Raw genomic sequence first — 20,753 nt, 5'->3', positions numbered from 1 at the left:
AATTTAGCTATCAATTATCCAAGCCCACTCCAATCCCACACTCAAAAGTCACTTTAGGAAAGTGATTATTTAGAAGTAAAGAGAGCATACATAACCAAAAATTGCGGTATACCAGGAATCTCCTTTCAAGAGAGCTAATTTAACTCTTTAAGGAAAAGAGCACAGGAAGCCCTCTTGTAATTTATGAAACACATCATGTTCTCTCTTTCACATATACAATTCATATTATCTAAAGATATAAAAATGAGATTGTGGCTAAAGGAATCTGATTTTACCCATTTTCACCATCAAGCTGATCCATATAGTTGCCAATTATGAGAAAATATTTAAACATTCAAGTAAAGTGAATGAGGAATGATTAGCTAGCTTTCGCTCAAAGACTGAGTCTAGTTTATATTTATGAAAATTATCAACTTTTTCCAGAAAAGAGGATCAAATGATGCCCCCGTGATTGTTTGCTGGTTGTGCCGTTTCTCTTACCTCATGGTGATTCTTGGCCAGCCATTCCTTAATGGTGCTGAGGGCAATGACTGCAGCAGGCTCATTTGGAAAACCTAAGTGAAGAACAGAATAAAAAGAAATGAAAAAAAAAATAAGATGAAGGCAATAAGAAGGTCAATCATGGGATGAGACTGGAGTCTCATTTAAACAGTACTCCACGAAACCAGTAACTACTGAGCAAGAAAGACCTCTGCAAGACATATGTAGTGGTGAATTCTATGACCCCATTCACAAAGCATTAAGAGGCTGGTCCTATACCAGGTTAGAGTTAAAATATAAGTAAGGGCTGCCATTGTGGAGCATTGGGTTAAACCACTACTTGCAATTCCAGCATACCATATTGGAGTGCCTATCTGAGTTCCAGTTGCTTGTTTCTGATCCAGCTCCCTGCTAATGTGCCAAGGGGGAAGTAAAAGATGGCCCAAGTACTTGAACCCATCCCATTCACAAGAGAGACCTGGATGGAGTTTAGGCTCCTGGCTTTAGCCTGTATGATTTCCACCCATTGTGGCCACTTGGGCTGTGAACCAGTGATGGAAGATCTTCCTCCTTCTCTCTGTCATTGTGCATTTCAAGTAAATAAATAGATAAATAAATAAATATTTACAAAAGTAAATAAAAGGTTTATTTCCTCAATACAATAAATACACTGAATAATTTACAATGTACTTTCCTATACTTTTTCTCATAACAGGTACTCAGATTAACGTTTATTATTCTCAGTTTTCAAGTCAAGTAAATGTGGTTCAGAGAAAACATATTCGGCCAGGATCACTACATCAGAAGGATTCCATCAATGAACTCCCACAAGGCAGGTCAGATAACAAGCCAAACAGCCACACCACAGAAACTAGGTGTCAGAATACAAAGAAGATAACTCCTGCTCCATTTGGGGCTGTCAGAGGTGATGCTTGGGTTAGTACAACATAAACTTACCTGATTCTATAGTTTGGTTTTGGTTTTAGAAGAACTGTAAAAATGAGACTTAACTTCACCCCAGTGAGCTGAGCACTCACAGGTTATCTTCTTTAATTTATATAAAGTGAACACATTTCCTGCAGAATGTATTATATTCTTCTAATAGAGATAGAAGTATGTGAAGGAATACTTCATAATTTATATATTTATGAGGCATAAAAAGGAGGACAGTGACTATTTGATTCTAACTGTTGTCTTTAGTCTCATTACCGGTTTCCTAATTACTAAATCCCATCGCCTTTCCATGAGTCTTCAACACATCTGGTATTACATGTGCTTGATTTGCTTTTCATGATTCAATATCTCTGCCTTTCTGGCATTTTCTTTTTTAAATTAATTTTTAATTGTTTCAAGTAATACAATTTAGTAGTTTTAAAAAATACGTTCATATATGTTGTCGGTCGCCGCCCGCTCCGGCCCGTTCGCGCCGGTCCTGTCGGCCACGTCCCGCGGGGTGGCGGGCGCGCTGCGGCCCCTGGTGCAGGCCGCGGTGCCCGCCACCCCGGAACCGCCTGTGCTGGACGTGAAGCGACCCTTCCTGTGCCGGGAGTCGCTGAGTGGCCAGGCCGTGGGCCGGCCTCTGGTCGTCTCCGTGGGCCTCAACGTCCCTGCTTCTGTTCGTTATTCCCATACAGATGTCAAAGTGCCTGACTTCTCTGACTATCGACGCAATGAAGTTTTAGATAGTACAAAGTCTTCAAGAGACAGCAGTGAAGCTAGAAAAGGTTTCTCATATTTGGTAACAGCAACAGCTACTGTGGGAGTCGCATATGCTGCCAAGAATGTTGTCTCCCAGTTTGTTTCCAGCATGAGTGCTTCAGCTGATGTGTTGGCCATGTCGAAGATTGAAATCAAGTTATCTGATATTCCAGAAGGCAAGAATATGGCTTTCAAATGGAGAGGCAAACCCCTGTTTGTGCGCCATAGAACCCAGAAGGAAACTGAACAGGAAGCTGCCTTTGAAGTGTCCCAGTTGAGGGATCCACAGCATGATTTAGACCGAGTAAAGAAGCCTGAGTGGGTTATCCTGATAGGTGTTTGCATGCATCTTGGCTGTGTGCCCACTGCAAATGCAGGAGATTTTGGTGGCTACTACTGCCCTTGCCATGGGTCACACTACGATGCGTCTGGCAGGATCAGGAAGGGGCCTGCCCCCCTCAACCTTGAAGTCCCCTCGTATGAGTTCACCAGTGATGATTTAGTGGTTGTCGGTTAGAGACTTGGACTCAAGTCACAGGCTTCTTTCAGTCTTCATGTCACCTCCGAAGAATTATTTGAGAGCAAGTCTTCGGTACCTCAAGTTGGTTGATTTGAAATATTAAGGAATTGTTAATGATGTATTTGCAGACATTCATGTGAAGTAAATTGAATTTAATGTGAATTCTTTCAAGCATTCACTTATTAATAAAGCCACTGTTAAATATTGTTAAGCTCAAAAAAAAAATACGTTCATACAATTTTGTAACCATATTCACTAATTCTGGAACATTTTGATCATTCTCAAAAGAAACTCTCTACCCTTTAATAGTCTCCAAACTTCATTCCACCCTCCTCCTTGCCCCCAACCCTTGGTAACTATTTATCTACTTTTATCTTTGTGAATTTTCAGAATCTCCTCTGGGGTTTTCAATACTATACTACCTTTTTCCACGTCTTCAGCTATCTGTTTGACCAGCTCTCTTTTGATTCCTTTTTGAGGAGCATCAATGGTAATGCAAGGCCAAGCTCCATTTATCTCAAGTTATAAAGCACAGGAGGGAATATGGAAAATGTGCACAAGTTCTTGAACACTTGGGTGTAACGCAGAGATTGTGAATTTGTTATAAAGCAGGAAGCTGGATCAGAAACAGGACAGTCAGAACTCAGCCCAGCACTCTGATATAGGATGCTGGCATCACAAGGGAAGGCTTAACCTGCTATGCCAAATGCTGTGAATTATTTAATTCTATTTATTGTCTTTAAATAAGTGCATCAAAATTTAAAACTCTAAAAATGAAGAATAAACTGTTAATTAACTCATTAGTTTATTTCTGTCTCCTAAAAGCTTGAATTGTCATTCAGACAAATGTAGCTGACTCTTAAACGCATTCCTTTGTCTTCTTCGATGCCTTCTGCAATTTACCCAGTGCAACACTTCTAAGTGATTCTTACTAAAGCAGTTACCATCAGTCCACAAAATGTTCACCAAACTATGGCAGCCCTTGTTTGACTCTCTAGGAACTTCAAAATAAATATGAGCACCTTAGCTTACCACTACATATTCCAGGGGGCCATTAAGCCTTAATTTTCCCTATGTCTCCTCTTCCCATAAAATTCTTCCCCAATTTTTAAGTGTGTTTAATAAGTACCTACATAAGTACTTACATCATAAAATTGTAAGGTTCATATAAAGCTAATAACTACTGTAATCATGCTCAATGACAATGGTCATTTGTATTAGCATTCACCTTTAAAAGACATAATTCTCCACAGAGAAATTATAGATGTTCTTAAAGAATTCTGGCAACTATAATCCATTCTACATGATTTGTGACCTCCTGGTTACTCCCTCACACTCATCAACTTGTCTGGCATGGAGTTATGCATTTCAACTTTGCCTTAAAGTTTGCATCCAAGAGGATGACCGTCTCAACATCTGCTCAGCCAATTCCTTGACCTGCTCTTCTTCTACAACAGTCTCCTCCACGCCAACTCACCCATCAATGCTCTTTCCTGTATTTCTAAGCTCATACCATGCCATATCATTCTTTGCTTTCTCTATTCCAAATAGACTGGCATCATCCTTTCTACTCTTTAAATGTGATATGTTCCATTTTGACTTCCTCCTATAAACCCTTGCTCATGCTATCTCATCTTACTGAAATGATATTCCTGTCCTTTTTTTAAATCTTAATTTATCTGTCTTCTCAGTTTTAATTCCTCCAGTAAAGACTTTGCTGGTGTCTTATTTTATGATGCTTAATGATGTCTTATTTTATGCTTTCCTAATACCATATATCTTTCCGTCATGGACTTATCAAAGTTTGACTCCACTTTTTTCATGCAAATATGAGATTAATAATTTTAGTAGAGTGAAAACTTCAAAGAAACAGATAAAATATCTTTCTTTACTTATCACTGGATAACTAAACATTACAAGAACGTAAGTGACTATCAATAAACAAGCATTGAAGGAGTAAATGGATTGTAGATTTGTGGTTCTCTGTATTGACAAGAAGAAAAGGCTCACTGCTAGGAGCACAAGGGTATTTAGCAATAGATGTAGAGATATATGGATCATATCAGTATATACATATATATGTAGTATATACATATATATATATAGTACATACATATATATGTATATGCTAATACACACACACACACACGGGGGGAATAGATATATTAGTACAGATGAATGGATTCTGAGAAAGTTCCCAGATTGTTATAGCCACAAAATTAATAATCACATATTTCATCTCCAAGAGAAAAATTTTGAGAAGATGCATATCAAGAAAATAGTTCTTAGAAGAATTTCAGTTATTAATTAAAAGGGGATATCAACAGAAATATTCCTGAAAATATGCCTATTTCTTTATGTATGCATGTTCAAGAAAAACTATGATGTTCAGGATACAGAGCAACAGGACAGTTCCTTGTCCACTTAACTGCAAGCTCCCAAGGGTTAGAAATAAGAAAAATGGACAGACAAGGCCAGTTCCAGATCTTAGCCTGAGGATGTTTTCCCAAAGACCACAAGCCCTGAACGAGGAGATTGCAATGCATTCTGGTCTCCAGGGGATAGTCCACAATAGAAGTCTGACCAACCAGAGGGAACGCTACAGACAAGATTTGGATGAATCACTGTATTGGATGACATATAAAGTTTCTTCCAAGTATGAGGGTCAATGAGGTTACACAGTCATAAATAATTTAGGTCCAGACATGTGTGTGCATACCAAAGAGTGAAGAGAATTTGTGCTTCTGTTGTCATCCCAAAGCTTAGCTGTCTTTTCATTAAGATGGATTATTAAAATTAAATTTTGTTGTAAATGTGGAAGCTGATTTACACAATATGTAAATGATTTTTCTCTTTTTATTTATTTTTACTTTTAAAGTGTTTGCTGATTTTTACATAAATGTAAATATATACACATATATATTTATACACACTCTTAGACACATGAACACATACACACACACACACACACACATGCACACATAACTCTCATCCAGCTCAAGAAGTAAAGGTTTACAACATACCAGAAAACTTCCTCGACCCAAGTCAACATCCACCCCTTGAAGTAGTCTCTAGTCAGACTTCCATTACCATAGGTTTGTTTGTTTCTTTTAGAACTTCATATTCATGTAACTATATAACGTATATTCTATTGTGCCTATATTTTGTTCAACATTATGTTGCCTAGTTTATCATGTTATTACAATTAACAGTAGGATATTCCTTTTCATTGTAATGTGAGATTTCACTGTATGACTTTTTCACAATTTGTTTCTTCACTCTAGTGTTGTTGGACAATTGGATTATTTTCACTTTGGGTATATCAGGAGTAAGTTGTCATAGGCATTGTCACACATATCTTGGTAGATATAAGCACCTGTTCCTGCATATTATATACCCCTGAGGTGGGACTGCTGGTCCACAGGTTATGCAGATGTTTCACTGTGATAGATTCTGCCAAGCAGATTTTGAAAGCAGCTGTGTCAATTTATACTCCTATAATAATTAGATGAACTGTTAAAATAATGTATTTTTATTTATTTATTTATTTATTTATTTGACAGGCAGAGTGGCCAGTGAGAGAGAGAGAGAGACAGACAGAAAGGCCTTCCTTTTTTCCGTTGGTTCACCCCCCAATGGCCGCTGGGGCCAGTGTGCTGCGGCCGGCTGGCGCACTGCGCTGATCCGAAGCCAGGAGCCAGGTGCTTCTCCTGGTCTCCCATGTGGGTGCAGGGCCCAAGCACTTGGGCCATCCTCCACTGCCTTCCCGGGCCACAGCAGAGAGCTGGACTGGAAGAGGAGCAACCGGGACAGAATCCGGCACCCCGACCAGGACTAGAACCTGGTGTGTCAGGGCCACAGGCAGAGGATTAGCCTAGTGAGCCTTGGTGCCGGCCATCTATTTATTTATTTAACATGTTTAACATATTATATGTTTAACATATTATATATAACATATTCAACATTTATTAACTTAATATATCTTCTATTTATATTTTCTTGATCACACTTAAAGTCAACAAAGATAGCTTTAGGCCATACAATACTTTTTTTTAAAACTACAGGTTCAGATCAGTTTTATTATTAGCCTGTACTCTCATACAAAGCAGTGATGTTCTTAAACCCAGAAAAGAAAACTCTGTCAACAGAACAAATATTTTAAATAAATGAGAGAAAAAGTGAAAACAGCAAGTTGTATTTGCAATGGTTTTCACCTCTAGTACATCAAATAATCATGGATTTTTCCTTTTACTCAGCTTTTAAGTTGATATGTCAGTTCATCAAATTTCACCATGGGAATATACAATAAAGGCTCTCTGAAGATTATATGCTACTTCTATACTATTTGTTGCATTTCTTGAAAACCCAGGATGTTTGTGACACAGCACCAGTGAATCTGGTTTTGACTTTGTCATAGACATTTTCCTCCCTAGGTGTCACAAATAATTGCTGTTATTGATAATTCCCCAGTGTCTTTAACTTCACAGGATACCATGTATGAAAATAATTTTGATTATATGATATAAAAATCAAACATAGTCCATAAAACTTGTAGCATATACCACCAAAATATAGATAGATATGACATACTCTGTCAGTAAAACTGTCCTCTTTGGAGTTAGAAGCAACAAATCAACTTTTGTTTTAAGTTTCCAAGTGAGAGTCTGCTTACAATCACAGATTACTATATTGTGGAGAGGCATATAATTATACCTTAAATCAAGGATTTCAAAGAGACTCCTACTACAAAAGTAAATAAATAAATAAAATGGAATAAAACATTAGATATAATTAAGCCATAGTTTAGAACATTTATCTCAATTGCTATTTACAATGTGTCCAGATTTCCTCTCCCCTGCATTTTCCCCCAACTTTGCCTTCTTGACCTGCTGGCAGGATTCATTCCTATCAAGTTGTAAGAAGAAAGTAATCCAGAGACCAATTTCCAGGCAAAACTCATAAATCTAAAAATTATTATTTATACTGAATTCCTTTATTTCCAGCTGAACAATGTCTTCTGGTATGTTTTTCACCTCAAAGACTTTAGTTCATGTCGTACCCTACCCTGCAGGCACTTGGTCCAAATCTGTGACAAAGTACTAGCAATTTTGAACACTGTGTATTACATAGAAATTAGTTGTCCTACTAACCAGCCCTAGAGCAACTATAGCACCAAACTGATCCTGAATTGCTATTGATATCCAGAAGTTAGAAGCTGCTTTTTTTTTAAAGATTTATTTTATTTATTTGAAAGACAGAGTTACGGAGAAAGGTAGAGACAGAGAGAAAGTTCTTCCATCCACTGGCTCACTCCCCAGATGGCCGCAACGGTTGGAGCTGCACCAATCTGAAGCCAGGATCCAGGAGCTTCTTCCAGGTCTCCCACACAGGTGCAGGGGCCCAAGGACTTAGGCTATCATCTACTGCTTTCCCAGGCCACAGCAGAGAGCTGGATCGGAAGTGGAACAGCTGGGACTAGAACCGGTGCCTATATGGGATGCCAGTACTTCAGGCCAGGGTGTTAACCTGCTGTGCCACAGCGCCGGCCCCATGAAGCAGTTGTTTAAAAGCAATCAAGTTCCCCTGAAACCTGTACAAATAAATGAACATGCAATTTTGAGCCCATCCTCCATGCCAAGTCTCTGATGAGGAAAAAATGGCACCATTTTTCTTTCTTTACACACACATGAACTCAGGTAAAATAAGAATAGTCTAAAAGTATTAATGAAAACCTCTGGCTGTCCCAAATAAGAGGGATACTTCACTGGGTTGATTGAAACGTCTACACTAGGTGAACAGGGATTGTCACCATTGACTATCAATGCACAATTACTCTTTACACAATTTTCTAGAGCATAACTATAATATTTTTCCATCTTAGCCCAGGACTTCTATTGTAGGGACTTATGGGACATAAAAACACTATATTTCAAGCTCAGGTAAAAGGAGATAAAATTGTGAGATGTGTTACAGATTTTCTTTCTCCATTTCTGACTTAACACTCCTGAAAATACACAGACACACACACACACACACACACACACCTATTCTGGGAGGAAAGAAGGGATTGAGGTAGGCAAGGGGAAGCATCAGGCAGTATTTTTTTGTGTGTTAGAACTGCCTTTGTCAGTCCCCTGCCCAGGCCTCCTTCCAACCCATAGATGCAATTCTGAGAGCAAGATGAAATCAAATTACTTGAGAGAAATGAGCTGAAGGAGCCTCACTGTTAAGCAATTGCTAGAGCAGCCACTCAGACAATTCTGGCTAAAGGCTGAGTTTCACAAAAGATAAAACAGGTGAAGTAATAAGAGTGACATTGGCCCTGGTAACTGCAGTGAGTACGGCAACAGAATGCTAAAGACTATGTCATTGGCTTCGCGCTGGAGCACAACAGGCCACCACAGATGACAAGAGTGAGGCCATGGACAGTCTATTAAGATACTGGACTTCTAGTGGGTTTTGCTAGATCGATATATATTTAACACGGCATATTAATAAGTTGAATAATCACATAATCACAGCAGACACTGACGACACCCTGCATATATCCTCTCGGCATGTGCCATCTTCCTGCACACTAGCTTGGCTTACAACTGTCAGCACCTTCTACCTACGAGTTCCTGCCAGTGGCCAGTGCTGACTCTGCACATGATAGGTATGGCAGGTCCACAGAGTCAGGGAATCAAGCCCCTCTGCAAGTGCTTTTCAATCAATGATTAATGAGAATTATTGGATGCATAGAATAGCTCACTCCCCTCTCACGGGTGATAATGCTGAGGGGTCTGCCTTACACAATTTCCATCCGAGATTGGCTCAGTGGAATTATGCTTTAGTTGCCTGTGGTGGCAAATTCCTTGATAAGGCACTCTTGATTTTCTGTCTTTCCTTGCTTATCTCTCTTCCCAATTCCCTTTCCTGAAATTGTTCCCCAAACTAACTAGTTGCATCCAAAGCCCAGTCTCTAGATGGACCTTGGGAGGAAGCCAAACTGAAAGCCATCAAAATGTATTAATGAACTTGAGAAAAAGAGGTGATCTGGTTGATATTGAAAGCACTTTTGCGGCCGGCGCCGTGGCTCACTAGGCTAATCCTCCGCCTTGTGGCGCTAGCACACCAGGTTCTAGTCCCGGTCAGGGTGCCGGATTCTGTCCCGGTTGCCCCTCTTCCAGGCCAGCTCTCTGCTATGGCCCGGGAGTGCAGTGGAGGATGGCCCAAGTCCTTGGGCTCTGCACCCGCATGGGAGATCAGGAGGAAGTACCTGGTTCCTAGCTTTGGATCAGCGCGGTGCGCCGGCCGCAGTGTGCCGGCCGCAGCGGCCATTGGAGGGTGAACCAACGGTAAAGGAAGACCTTTCTGTCTGTCTCTCTCTCTCACTGTCCACTCTGCCTGTCAAAAAAAAAAAAAAAAAAAAGAAAGAAAGAAAGCACCTTTGCTCCAGTGTTTTCTAGTTGTTGTCTCTGGTACAGAGACAGGAGAGAAAAATATTTTATTCATTAGCAAAGTAAGTGGGGGGAAGCAGTTGAAAGCCCAGTAATATTTTACTTTTTGAGAACTGTTGAAGTCATTTAGGTAGGCCCACATTGACATGCAAATCTTGTCCGCTGGTCAATCTTAAACCAATCATAAATTGTTGCTGCTGCTGTTGCTCTTTGCCTTTATTGAGCAATTAATATGTACAGGTCACTCTTCTTAGCATTTCCATGTATTTATATGCTTCATCTCAGCTAAGAAGGAATATGAGTTGGCCTGTGAAGAGATAGCACCTGTAGTGTATTAAGGGAGGGGAATAAAGATAATGAGTCAGAATTTATAATAAATACTGCCAAGAGGTACACAAAGCCTCAAAAACTCAGTATATCTCATTAATGCAGTTTAGATGACTCTCTGCTTGCTGAGGAAGCAATGACACAGCATGCAGCATGGTGGGCATGGGGTAGGAGCTGGGCTTTTCTGAGAGCCTTAGCCACCTGTTGTTTCCATACGAAATAGGCCAAATCTTTAAAACTCCCTTCATGATGCCTACCATTCCCCACCTCTCCAGTTAATAAAAGAGAAAATATGAATTTCAGGGAACTCAAGCAAGGGCAGGGCCATACGCAAGCCTGAATCTGCCTGGCTTCCCTGCACTCACACCCTAGCCCACTTCCTGCCATGCTGTTGCTCCTTACCACACTACAGGATGGAAGGGACTTGCCATAAAGCCTCCAGGATGGAGACTCCAGTCCAAATGTTACACCATTTCAAACTTCAAATTGGAAGCTCTTATGGGCAGAAAGGTTGCTACAGAAGGCTAGGAACAGGACCTCCTGCAAAGGTCAAAACCAGTGCACATATGCTGCCTTCTTTCTCCATGGCAGCACTCATTTAATATTTAATGTCGTAATTGCAGAGCATGGATGAAGCTAAGGAGTCCCCTGCCCCCCATCATATTCCAGAAATGCAGAAAAGCTTGCAGTTCTGATGGTATAGTTCCTCTTGAACATTTTTAGATACCTTCATTGCAGACAGGATTTGAATCTGTATAATTTGAAAACAACTGACTCACCATCATCCTGCCATAGTCCTTTATTTTACTCAGTATAGTACTGATTTTCCTAGCAGGGCCTCTGAAATTAGTCTCAATAAAAGAAGGGATAAATTCTCTACTTTTATTGTGTTAATCTCTTCAGACCCATTCTTTCATTTCATTTGACATTATGCGTGCCTATAGCAAAAGATACACCATAAATTATAATAGTCACAGCCTCAGATATGAGTTACTTTTGATTTCATATGTTTAAAACATTGTGAAACATGAAATTGTTCTGTCAAGTTGCCTTTCCTGCTCTCTGCAAAACAGGTATGAAAGAACTGCATTTTTATGGGCCACAAGATTACACTCTATGCAAGCTTCATCAGCTTCTAAAACTTATGAGCTCCAGTGTCTATTTCTGAGAGTATTTTTAAAATCATCTTTTGCCTAAGGAATTATAATAATGACTGGAGAAATGGCTCGTGAAACAAATTCTATTCTACACAAGCTGTTCCTACCATCCCTGGATAAGTCTCCCGAGAAAAGAGATGAAAAAACTTCTAGAATCTCCTGAAACAGAAATTTTTTAAAATTTATTTTTGAAAGGAACATTTTTCCTAGAGGGGTGATCAAGGGAGTTCATTGGGGACATTACATTTGAGTAGAAAAGACGTCTATGGAGATCTGCTGAGAGATGGAAATGTAGTTTCTTCTTTTTGAACTGTGGCATTTTGATGGTACACAGTCCTCATAATCATCCATCTTTCTAAACATAAAACACACCACACCCTGTCCATGCTAGGAGCTTCCAGTGGGCTCCCTCCACACTTATAACCAAACAAACTCCTCTTCTTGACTTAGAGAACCAATTTACTGCCTTTACCAATATACTAATGATGTCTTTGTCACTTGCATGGTTACTGTGTACCTACTTTACTGGAAGATAAGCTCCACTAGGCAGAGCCCTGTCTCTTTGTCCGCCTTGCCAAATCAGGACTCAAGGCAAAATAGGTGCTTAACAAGGCAGTATGCCATAGTCTGAAACATGAGAGGGGCTAGCACTGTGGCGTAGTGGGTAAAGCTGCCACCTGGGGTGCTGGCATCACATATGGGTGCCCGTTTGAGTCCCGGCTGCTTTCTGCTGTGGCCTGGGAAAGCAGTGGAAGATGGCCCAATTCCTTGGGTCCCTGGATCCATGTGGGAGGCCTGGAAGAAGCTGCTGACTCCTGGCTTTGGATCAGCAAAGTCCTGGACGTTGCGGCCAACTGGGGAACGAACCAGCGGATGGAAAACCTCTCTCTCTCTGCCTCTCCTTCTCACTCTGTGTAACTCTGACTCTCAAATAAATAAGTAAATAAATTTTTAAATAAAAAAAAGAAACTTGGAAATATATAGCTGCGTCAGTGTCCTATGAGTCTCCCTAGCATCCTCCAGTGACCGATTCTGTGCCACCTGGGGCCTATGAAAAGGAGCCCTCTTACAGGAGGGCAGCAGGCAAACTCTACGCTATCTTCAGCTGCCTGATAGCTTGGATAGATATACTGTGACCTTCACACAACTACAGCCGTGACCTGGGAGAACGAGAGATATAAGCTCCAATAAATGGGTCCCACGGTCTTGTAACCCTAGGCCGGAGCAGAGTGCAGGATCTTTTAGTACACTAGCTTATGAGCTTTCTTACCTTTGTTTGTCATTGACTCTTGGACATGTAAGCCACTTCTGTACTACGAGGGTTTTGTGCTCCCACCTGCAGACAGGTGCAACATGTTCCAAAGGGGTCATGGTGAACACTGCCATCACTTTCCCAGCAGCATTATCTCTTATCACCACAGTGTGGAAGAAAGCTAGATAGTTCCATCTCTCCTGATCATTAACTTTTGCTGTAAAATGATTACTTAAGCTCCCAATAGGTGTGAGTTTAAAGCTACTTTCAAAATTCTAGAAATTCCTCTGAAAGCCTTCTCAGTGTCCAGTTCCCCTAAGGTGAACATCAGCATAAATAATCCCTTTTCTTCATGTTTGAATCTTAAAATAGACATCGGCTAATAATCTATATTTTAAGATTTGTCTCAATGAGTCTGTGGAAAGCACATGGAATTTGGCTAAATAGGGTTTATTCAATTGGTAAGAATTCTAGTCCGTGGCCTGTATATTATTAATGAGGACAGTCACTCTGTTGCTGATTGAAACACAGTAAGCAAGTTTAAGCATTAAGATTGTGATTAAAAATAGCATATGATTTGACATAATTTTTTTCATTAAAATATATTATCCAATATGATTAAAATCTGCTGAGGGGACACATCCTGAAAATCATTTTCAAAGACATTCCATTAGATATCAAGTGAGGAGTTCTTAAAATTTCATTTTGAGTCAGAAGATATAGCTTAAAGTTTGATATAAACAGCTATGCCATTAGACTTCTGCCTTTCTCTTTTTTATGAGAAATTTTATTTTATTTATTTGAAAGCCAGAGTGAAAGAGACAGAAGGAGACATACAGAGGAAAACAGATCTTCTAACCACGGGTTCACTCCCTACCTGGCCACAATGGCCAGGGGTAGCCCAGGCTGCAGCCCGGAGCCAGGAGCTCCACTCAGTTCTCCCATATTGGTGGTGGGGGTCCAAGTACTGGGGACATCTTCCTGTGCCTTCGCAGGTGTTTTTGTCAGAAGCTGGATTGGAAATGGAGCAGCCAGGACTTGAACTGGCATTCCAATATGAACACCAGCATTCTAGAGAGTGGTTTACCACCGTGCCATTTTGTCAGAACATACTGTGTCTATTTTTGATAATTCAGCTGCTGAGGGTGCTGGATTGGATTAGTGTCACCAATTCTTCACTCTTGTTTGCCGTCTGACTTTGCAGAGTCTGCCACAGAGAGTCAGGTATCTTCCCTTACCCCACTGAGTTCAGTTACTTGACTTCAGCCAGTGGGACATGAGCAAATGTAAGGTTTTAAAAGTCTTTCTAGCATGAAAATAGGATGCCCCGTATAGACACTGCCCTTTCAGTTTGGCATCTGAAATGAGACAGGTGGAAAATACCTTACCTCTGACAGAAGCCTGGTTTTCACCTTCATTATGCCAAGCCTAGCTTTAAATCACAGCCAACCTTGAGACTCATGCCCAAGAGAATTAGCACCATTGCTATCAGCCACTGGATGTGTGAGGTTGTTTGGAACACAGGAAAATCCAAGTGAGAACCCAAGAACTAGAACAGGAACTTATGGTGCTGATGAGCACGAGATTTTTCAGAAATCCCACTATGCATGCACAAGTCTCAAGAACAGTTTCTTATCCTTATCTTGGTCTTTGCCATCTTTGCAATCTGGCTTCACCTAATGACTGTCTCCATGGTAAAAAAAAATATATATATATGTATATAATACATAGATAATAGTTTTTGCATACCAGTTCAAGGAATGCAAAGAGGATTAGGAATTAGTTTAAGGGAATCCCTGGAATAAGGAAAACAGTATGGGTTACGAAATGAGAACTTCGAGCCTCATTTTATCTCTCACCTGGAAACACAATTTGTGTGAGAAAAACAGGTCTCTATCCCTCAATATCTTCACCTATAACATGTCTAAGCGGGGATAAGGATACCTTCTAATTTTGAAGATCAAATAGTATAAATCACAGAGATTTTTTTTACAACACATGCCTTCTCATTGGTCCTCTTTTCCTGTATCTGTCTTCTTTGCATAACAATGGAAGGAAGCCTAAAAGTACTTTAATGTGATTGAGCACTTGAGGCCTGGAATTCCATGTTCTCCAGTGTGTCACGCAGTAACACCTTGAAGTGTAGGCGTTTAATTTTCAAGATCAAAAATCATTCACTATTTCCCTTGAGAACTTGGAAGTAGACTTACATCACCTATTTTTTTTTTTTTTTTTAGAATCACTTCCTGGTGCTAGAAAATATCATTTGGGTCAGAAGGAGCAGGAAGTAGGTGAACAGATTTTAATGGAATAACCTCATTTGTAACTAAATCTCTGAAGTAAATATATCATACTTGCTGTGGTCTAAAGTATCAAGTCTCCCAAATAGCTTACTAATAAGAATCCACCAAGTTTCTATATTCTGGATTTTATAACCTCCTCATAATATGAATACATTAATTAAAATCATCTAATATGAATTTTAGAGTGACCTGAATAATCAACTGTAATTGACACAGTAACAGCATACATGTTCTCTTACTAGTCAACTTAAAACATCCCCTTGACTGGTTTTGAATTTCTATGTTTTACACAAACATAAGATGCTGCTCCTGAAAATGCCTAGAGAGATGTAATTGGAAGTGATGCATGTACCATTTTCCTCCAATGGACAGAATCTGGCTCATTTCTCTTAACCACAGTGAGGCACCTTGGGGACAGTCAGTGTTTAAAGAATGAGAGAAGAATGAAGAGACAAAATAAGCCACAGAATTTTAAAGGAAGAAAACTGTTACTCTTAACAATGGATGATAGTGTTTTATAAACTATGAACTATAGATTATATTTGGGGTAGAATAATGAAAATCTAGAATGGCTAAATCTCATAAAAATTTATTTGTTCTCCTACTTGAGCTGTAGCAAGCAGGCACAAGATAGGATGAGGTTATATCATGCCATGAAAACCTGCTAGGGAAAGAAAAGACATTTAGGATGTGTTTTCAGTCCAGTGAATATCCACTTCAACATAAATGTTGAAGATTTACTTTGATGGATCTCTTCAGGGAGTTGGAACTTTTAGGTATACTTAAGGTATTCCTCTGGGAAAAATAAAGTAGATGTTTACATAGTATTTCACTTATGAACACATTTTGTATTTTTCTTAGAAAGTAACAACACTGCATTTTTGGCCCTAGGCTCAAAGAAAATCAACGATCAGGAGAATGCCAAAATGATAGCCAGATCAAGATCTTCCTCATTTTCTTAGTATCAAAGTAGGTGAGATTAATAAAGTGAAAAAAATACAAAATGCTGGCCCTTCATGTAATGAATTTAGAAGTTTTCACTTCATCTTAACAAGTAAATACCTGAGCAAACTGAAAAAGTTAATTTTCCTTAGGTCAGTCAGAGAAATGGGGTCACAGGGCAAAACACTGCCCCTCAAATTGGAGAGAAGACAAGTAGATACAGAGAATCACAACTTACCTGAGCAGAAACCTACAAAGAAAGCAATATTGGGCCAGGAGAACCTATACTATAATTGACGAATTGCTGTAGTCTCAATGTGGACAAGTCTGAAAGACAGGAATCCAGGGAGACCTAGTCATTGTGGGTTCCTATGCTTTCTGCGTTATGCTTCTAGGAGACAGACAAGGTTCTCACTGTGAAAAATAATTTTAAAAAAGTCCTCTCATGTTCAAGCAAGAGGAGGAGAAAAGGAATTTTTGCAAAATATACCGGATTGTTCTGTTTTTCTTAATAAGACCTGCCTTCAAGAGAAACTATTTTATAAGAATTTAAAATATTGGGGTGTTACCAGCTCCTAATAAACATAGGGAATGGAAAATACTCAATTCTAGTTTTTCTATCCAGGAGAAATGAAACACCCATTCCATCGTATTCTCACCTTCTTGTCCCACACAAAAAATATAGTGGTGGGTATTGAAAAGCATTTGTGATGTTCACAGACACAGACTCACTAAAGACTATGTCAAATTCTCCTTCTCTTATATCTTACCATTGCATTAGTAAAGGTCTATATTTTACAGTCCCCTTTTTCCTTTAATTTAGTACATCATGTCTGGCTAGTATGAAAAAATGATACACATACTAAAAGGAAAAGGCACAGTTCAAAGACATAAGTCTGATAGTTGTGGCAACTACCAGATAATGGATTTACCATCATACTGGAAGTCCTAGTTAATCTAACAGCACAAGAAAAGGAAATAAAAATTACCTTGATTGGAAAGGAAGATGTAGAAATTTCTTGGTTTGCAAAATATATGATTGCCTATATAGAAAAACCTATAAAATTGATAAATTTAGAAAGCTTTGAAATAAGAAGTTTTATAGTAAGATTGTAGGACACAAGATTAATGTATTAAAATAAAAAACCTTTTGTATATTAACAATGAACAAGAAGGATTTGAAGACAAAATGTCACTTACATTAGAACTCTAAAAATGATCCTAACTAATTTAAAGAGAAAAATACTCCCAACTCTTAGGTATAATCAAGCAAAATATGTATGAGAAAAACTACTAAACTGTGATGAAAGAAATATGAGAACTAATAAGTTAGGACTTAACATATGTTCATGGATAGAAAGCCTCAATATTGTCAAAATGTCAATTCTTCCCAGCATGATCTAAAGCTTTAATTCAATCTCAATCTAAATCCCAAGAGGTTCTTTTGTGATGTTAAAGTTTATGTAGCCAGACCAGAGATTCAGAATAGGCAACACAACATGAAAGTACAAAGTTCTACTGCCTACACTATGTGACTTCAAGACTCACTATAAAAACCCAGTAATAAACACCATGTTATATTGAAAAGAGAATAAACAAATAGATCAACACAACAGAATAGAGTCCCCCAAAGTAGAGCCACAAATAGTGAAATGTTGGTAATGCAATAGAGCAAAGACTATCTTTTCAATAGATGGTGCTGGAATAACCAGACAGTCAAAAGAAAACTCACATAGTTTCTGACTGACAAAGGGACCTAAATGAAAGTGAAACAAAACCATAAAACACCTAGAAGACAATAGAAGGGAGAAATCTAACTATCCTTGGATATGGTGATGACTGTTTAGATGCAACACCACAGACATAATCAATGAAAGAAATAATTGATGAGCTGGATTTAATTAAAATTTAAAACTTCTGCTCTGTAAAAAACACTGTATAAAGAATGAGAAGACAAGATACAGATTGGTAGAAAATATTTGCCAAAGATATGATTGATAAAGAACAATTCTCCAAAAACTTATGAAGAACACTTAAAACTCAGCAATAAGAAATCAAGCAACCCAATTAAAAATGGCCAAAAGAACTTAAAATACACCAAAGCAAATACACAGAGAAAAAATAAGCATATGAAAAGATGCTCCACAGACAAATCTTAAGAGAATGGAAAATTAAAACAACAATGTGATACCATTATCCATGGATTAGAATGGCCAAAATCAAAAACTCAGACAACACCAAATGCTATTGAGGATGTAGAGCAACAAAACCTTTCATTCCTTGCTGGTGGGGATGTAAATGGTATAGTTACTTAAGGACAGTTTTGCAGTATCTTTTAAAATTAAATACTGCCCTACCTTCCAGCAATTATGACCCTTTACAAAAATAAATTATAAGTTAACACTCACACATAAAACTACACATAGGTATCGAGAACAGCTTTATTCATAATTGTCAAAAATATGAAAACAATATCTCCTTCAGTCAATAAATAGATAAACTGTGGCAAATCTAGGCAATGGGAAATTATTCAAAACTGAAATGAATTGAAATTTCAAGCTATTTAATGATATACGGAAGTGTAAATGCATATTACAAAGTAAGGAAGTCAACATAGAACAAAAAAAAATGATTCCAACTGTACAACTCTTTGGAAAAAGAAAAATAATGGAATCCATAAAAGGATCAGTGGTTGCTCAGGGTTTGGGGAGAGAGAGGGATGAGTACGCAGGGCATTGAGGATTTTTAGGGCATTGAAACTACTCTGTATCATGCTATAATGATGGATGCGACCTTATAGGTCTGTCAAAAGCCATAGAATGGAGAACATTATATTGATGTAAGGTCCTAATGTAAACTGTGTACTTTTAGTGATGCTGTGTCAATGTAGGTTCACTGATTGGAACAATTGTACCACTCTGGGGCAAGGTTTGATAATAGATGGAGAGAGGGAGTGGTAGGAAATGTGGGAACATTCTGCTTACTTTTGCTATAAACTTAAAACTTATCTGAAAAATAAAGTATTAAACAAACAAACAAACAAACAAAAAACCAGAGAGAAAATCATCCCTTTAACAGATGAGCATTTCTAACTGCTGGTTTGTTATAATATTTTCTAAATAAAGAGAGTTTATCTGAAAATGACTTAGGTGTTCTTTCAGAACCCCAAATTCAAGGGTGTATTTTTAGGAATTGAAACTGAGACAATGACTGTGTGAGAGTCAACATGTAAAACTCCAACTCTGTCAAGCACAGAGACCTGGGAACTATTCAGGGATGTTTTAACAAAGGTAAAACTATCATTTTTGTTCTATCGTAAATAGTGAACACTTAAATGACACTTTGAAATTCTCTTTAGTATGGTCCATTGCGTTCTGTGTCTTAATAATATTTAGTTATATTTCTGACATAAAATAGACATCATATTGCCAAATAAATGAAAATAGATACTGATACATTCAACATAGATATAATTGAAAACAGTATTTTGAATGAAATAAGCATGACGGAGAGTAAATGCTACAAGTTTCCATTTATATGATGCTCAAGAATAGCGAAATAAAATAAATATACAGAGCCAGCATTGTGGTGCAGTAGATTAAGCCACCACCTGCTATGGCATCCTATATGAACACAGGTTTGAGTCCCAACTACTCCACTGAATAATTTATGATGAGCAGATATTTATTGGCTCAGAGTTCTGGAGACTCAGAAGTCTAATGAATGTCAGCATTCATTGAAGACCTTCTTAATACATCATCACATGGCAGAAGGCAGAAGGGTAAAGAGAAAGAACTCACTCCCAAGAGCTTTCTATTTTTTCATAATGGCATTAGTCCACTCATGGAGAAGTAATCATTATGATCTGCACACCTATTAGGCTTCACCTCCAAATACCAATACATTAGCAATTAAATATAAGCATGAGTCTTAGAGGGGATTGGGCAGAAAAGGTAGAAGGCTGGGCAACCACCACCCTGGTGGGGCTGAGTGCAGCTGTCCCAAGTGTTCACTGTTTATCCAGCTCTGTAGCATTAGAGATAGCAGACCAAGAGCCTTGACATATGCATAAGGTTTTGTAGTTGAGTAGTTCATTTATTGAATTTTCATTTTATCATAGTGATTACTAGAGAAGCCATGGATTTCTTTTTAGAGCCAAGAAGGGGGCAAGGAACTGTAAAGACCATGGTGGTCCCCTCAGCCAGGCTCTGCAAGCAAGTGAGCTTGGAAAAGAGGCAGCGGTACTTTCAGAAGGAAGGGGAGGAGGGTGGTGGTTTACTCTGCACGGCCTGAAATAACAAAGAAAATGAGAACCTGGCTGGGCACATGGGGGCATGACAATTCATCCTTTGCTCTCCACCCCCTCAAACACCCAAAATCAAGAATGACACAATTGCCTCCTATTCCTATTGGGTGCCCTTTCACATTTTTATTAGAGACAAGATCGTTGGACCATTAGGTAGAAAATTGTCTTTAAATTCTTTCAGTCATTGAAGGAGTTATTCCTTAAGGAGAGTTCTACAGAAAAAAAAAAAAAAAACTGAAAGAAGGAATTCAAGATATCATAATGGTTTGGTGACTACTGTCACATCACCAGTTAATTTGCCTTTTCTCAGAGAAGCTAGCCCTGACTCA

The 20,753-nt window shown here is 38.7% G+C and overlaps 1 protein-coding gene and 1 pseudogene across 5 annotated transcripts in view; one reads left to right on the top strand and one right to left on the bottom strand.

Annotated features, from left to right (window-relative positions):
- MACROD2 (mono-ADP ribosylhydrolase 2) overlaps positions 1-20,753 on the bottom strand; it is a 2,169,899-nt gene that overhangs the window by 574,924 nt on the left and 1,574,222 nt on the right. For all 4 annotated transcript variants that reach the window (XM_051846213.3, XM_051846214.3, XM_008256366.5 and 1 more), the window contains one exon: positions 481-554. In XM_051846213.3, coding sequence (XP_051702173.2) covers positions 481-554 — 74 coding nt within the window. The remainder of the gene's footprint in view (positions 1-480; positions 555-20,753) is intronic.
- LOC100348135 (cytochrome b-c1 complex subunit Rieske, mitochondrial pseudogene) lies at positions 1,871-2,860 on the top strand (annotated as a pseudogene). The gene has a single exon (XR_016215939.1). The product of XR_016215939.1 is annotated as a cytochrome b-c1 complex subunit Rieske, mitochondrial pseudogene (transcript).

Source organism: Oryctolagus cuniculus, chromosome 11 (genome assembly GCF_051225735.1).
Source record: "Oryctolagus cuniculus isolate XC-2025 breed Fujian yellow rabbit chromosome 11, ASM5122573v1, whole genome shotgun sequence".
NCBI classification, from domain to species: Eukaryota; Metazoa; Chordata; class Mammalia; order Lagomorpha; family Leporidae; genus Oryctolagus; species Oryctolagus cuniculus.
The sequence above is the reverse complement of the archived record's forward strand: the minus strand, read 5'-3'. Positions and strand labels throughout refer to the sequence as shown.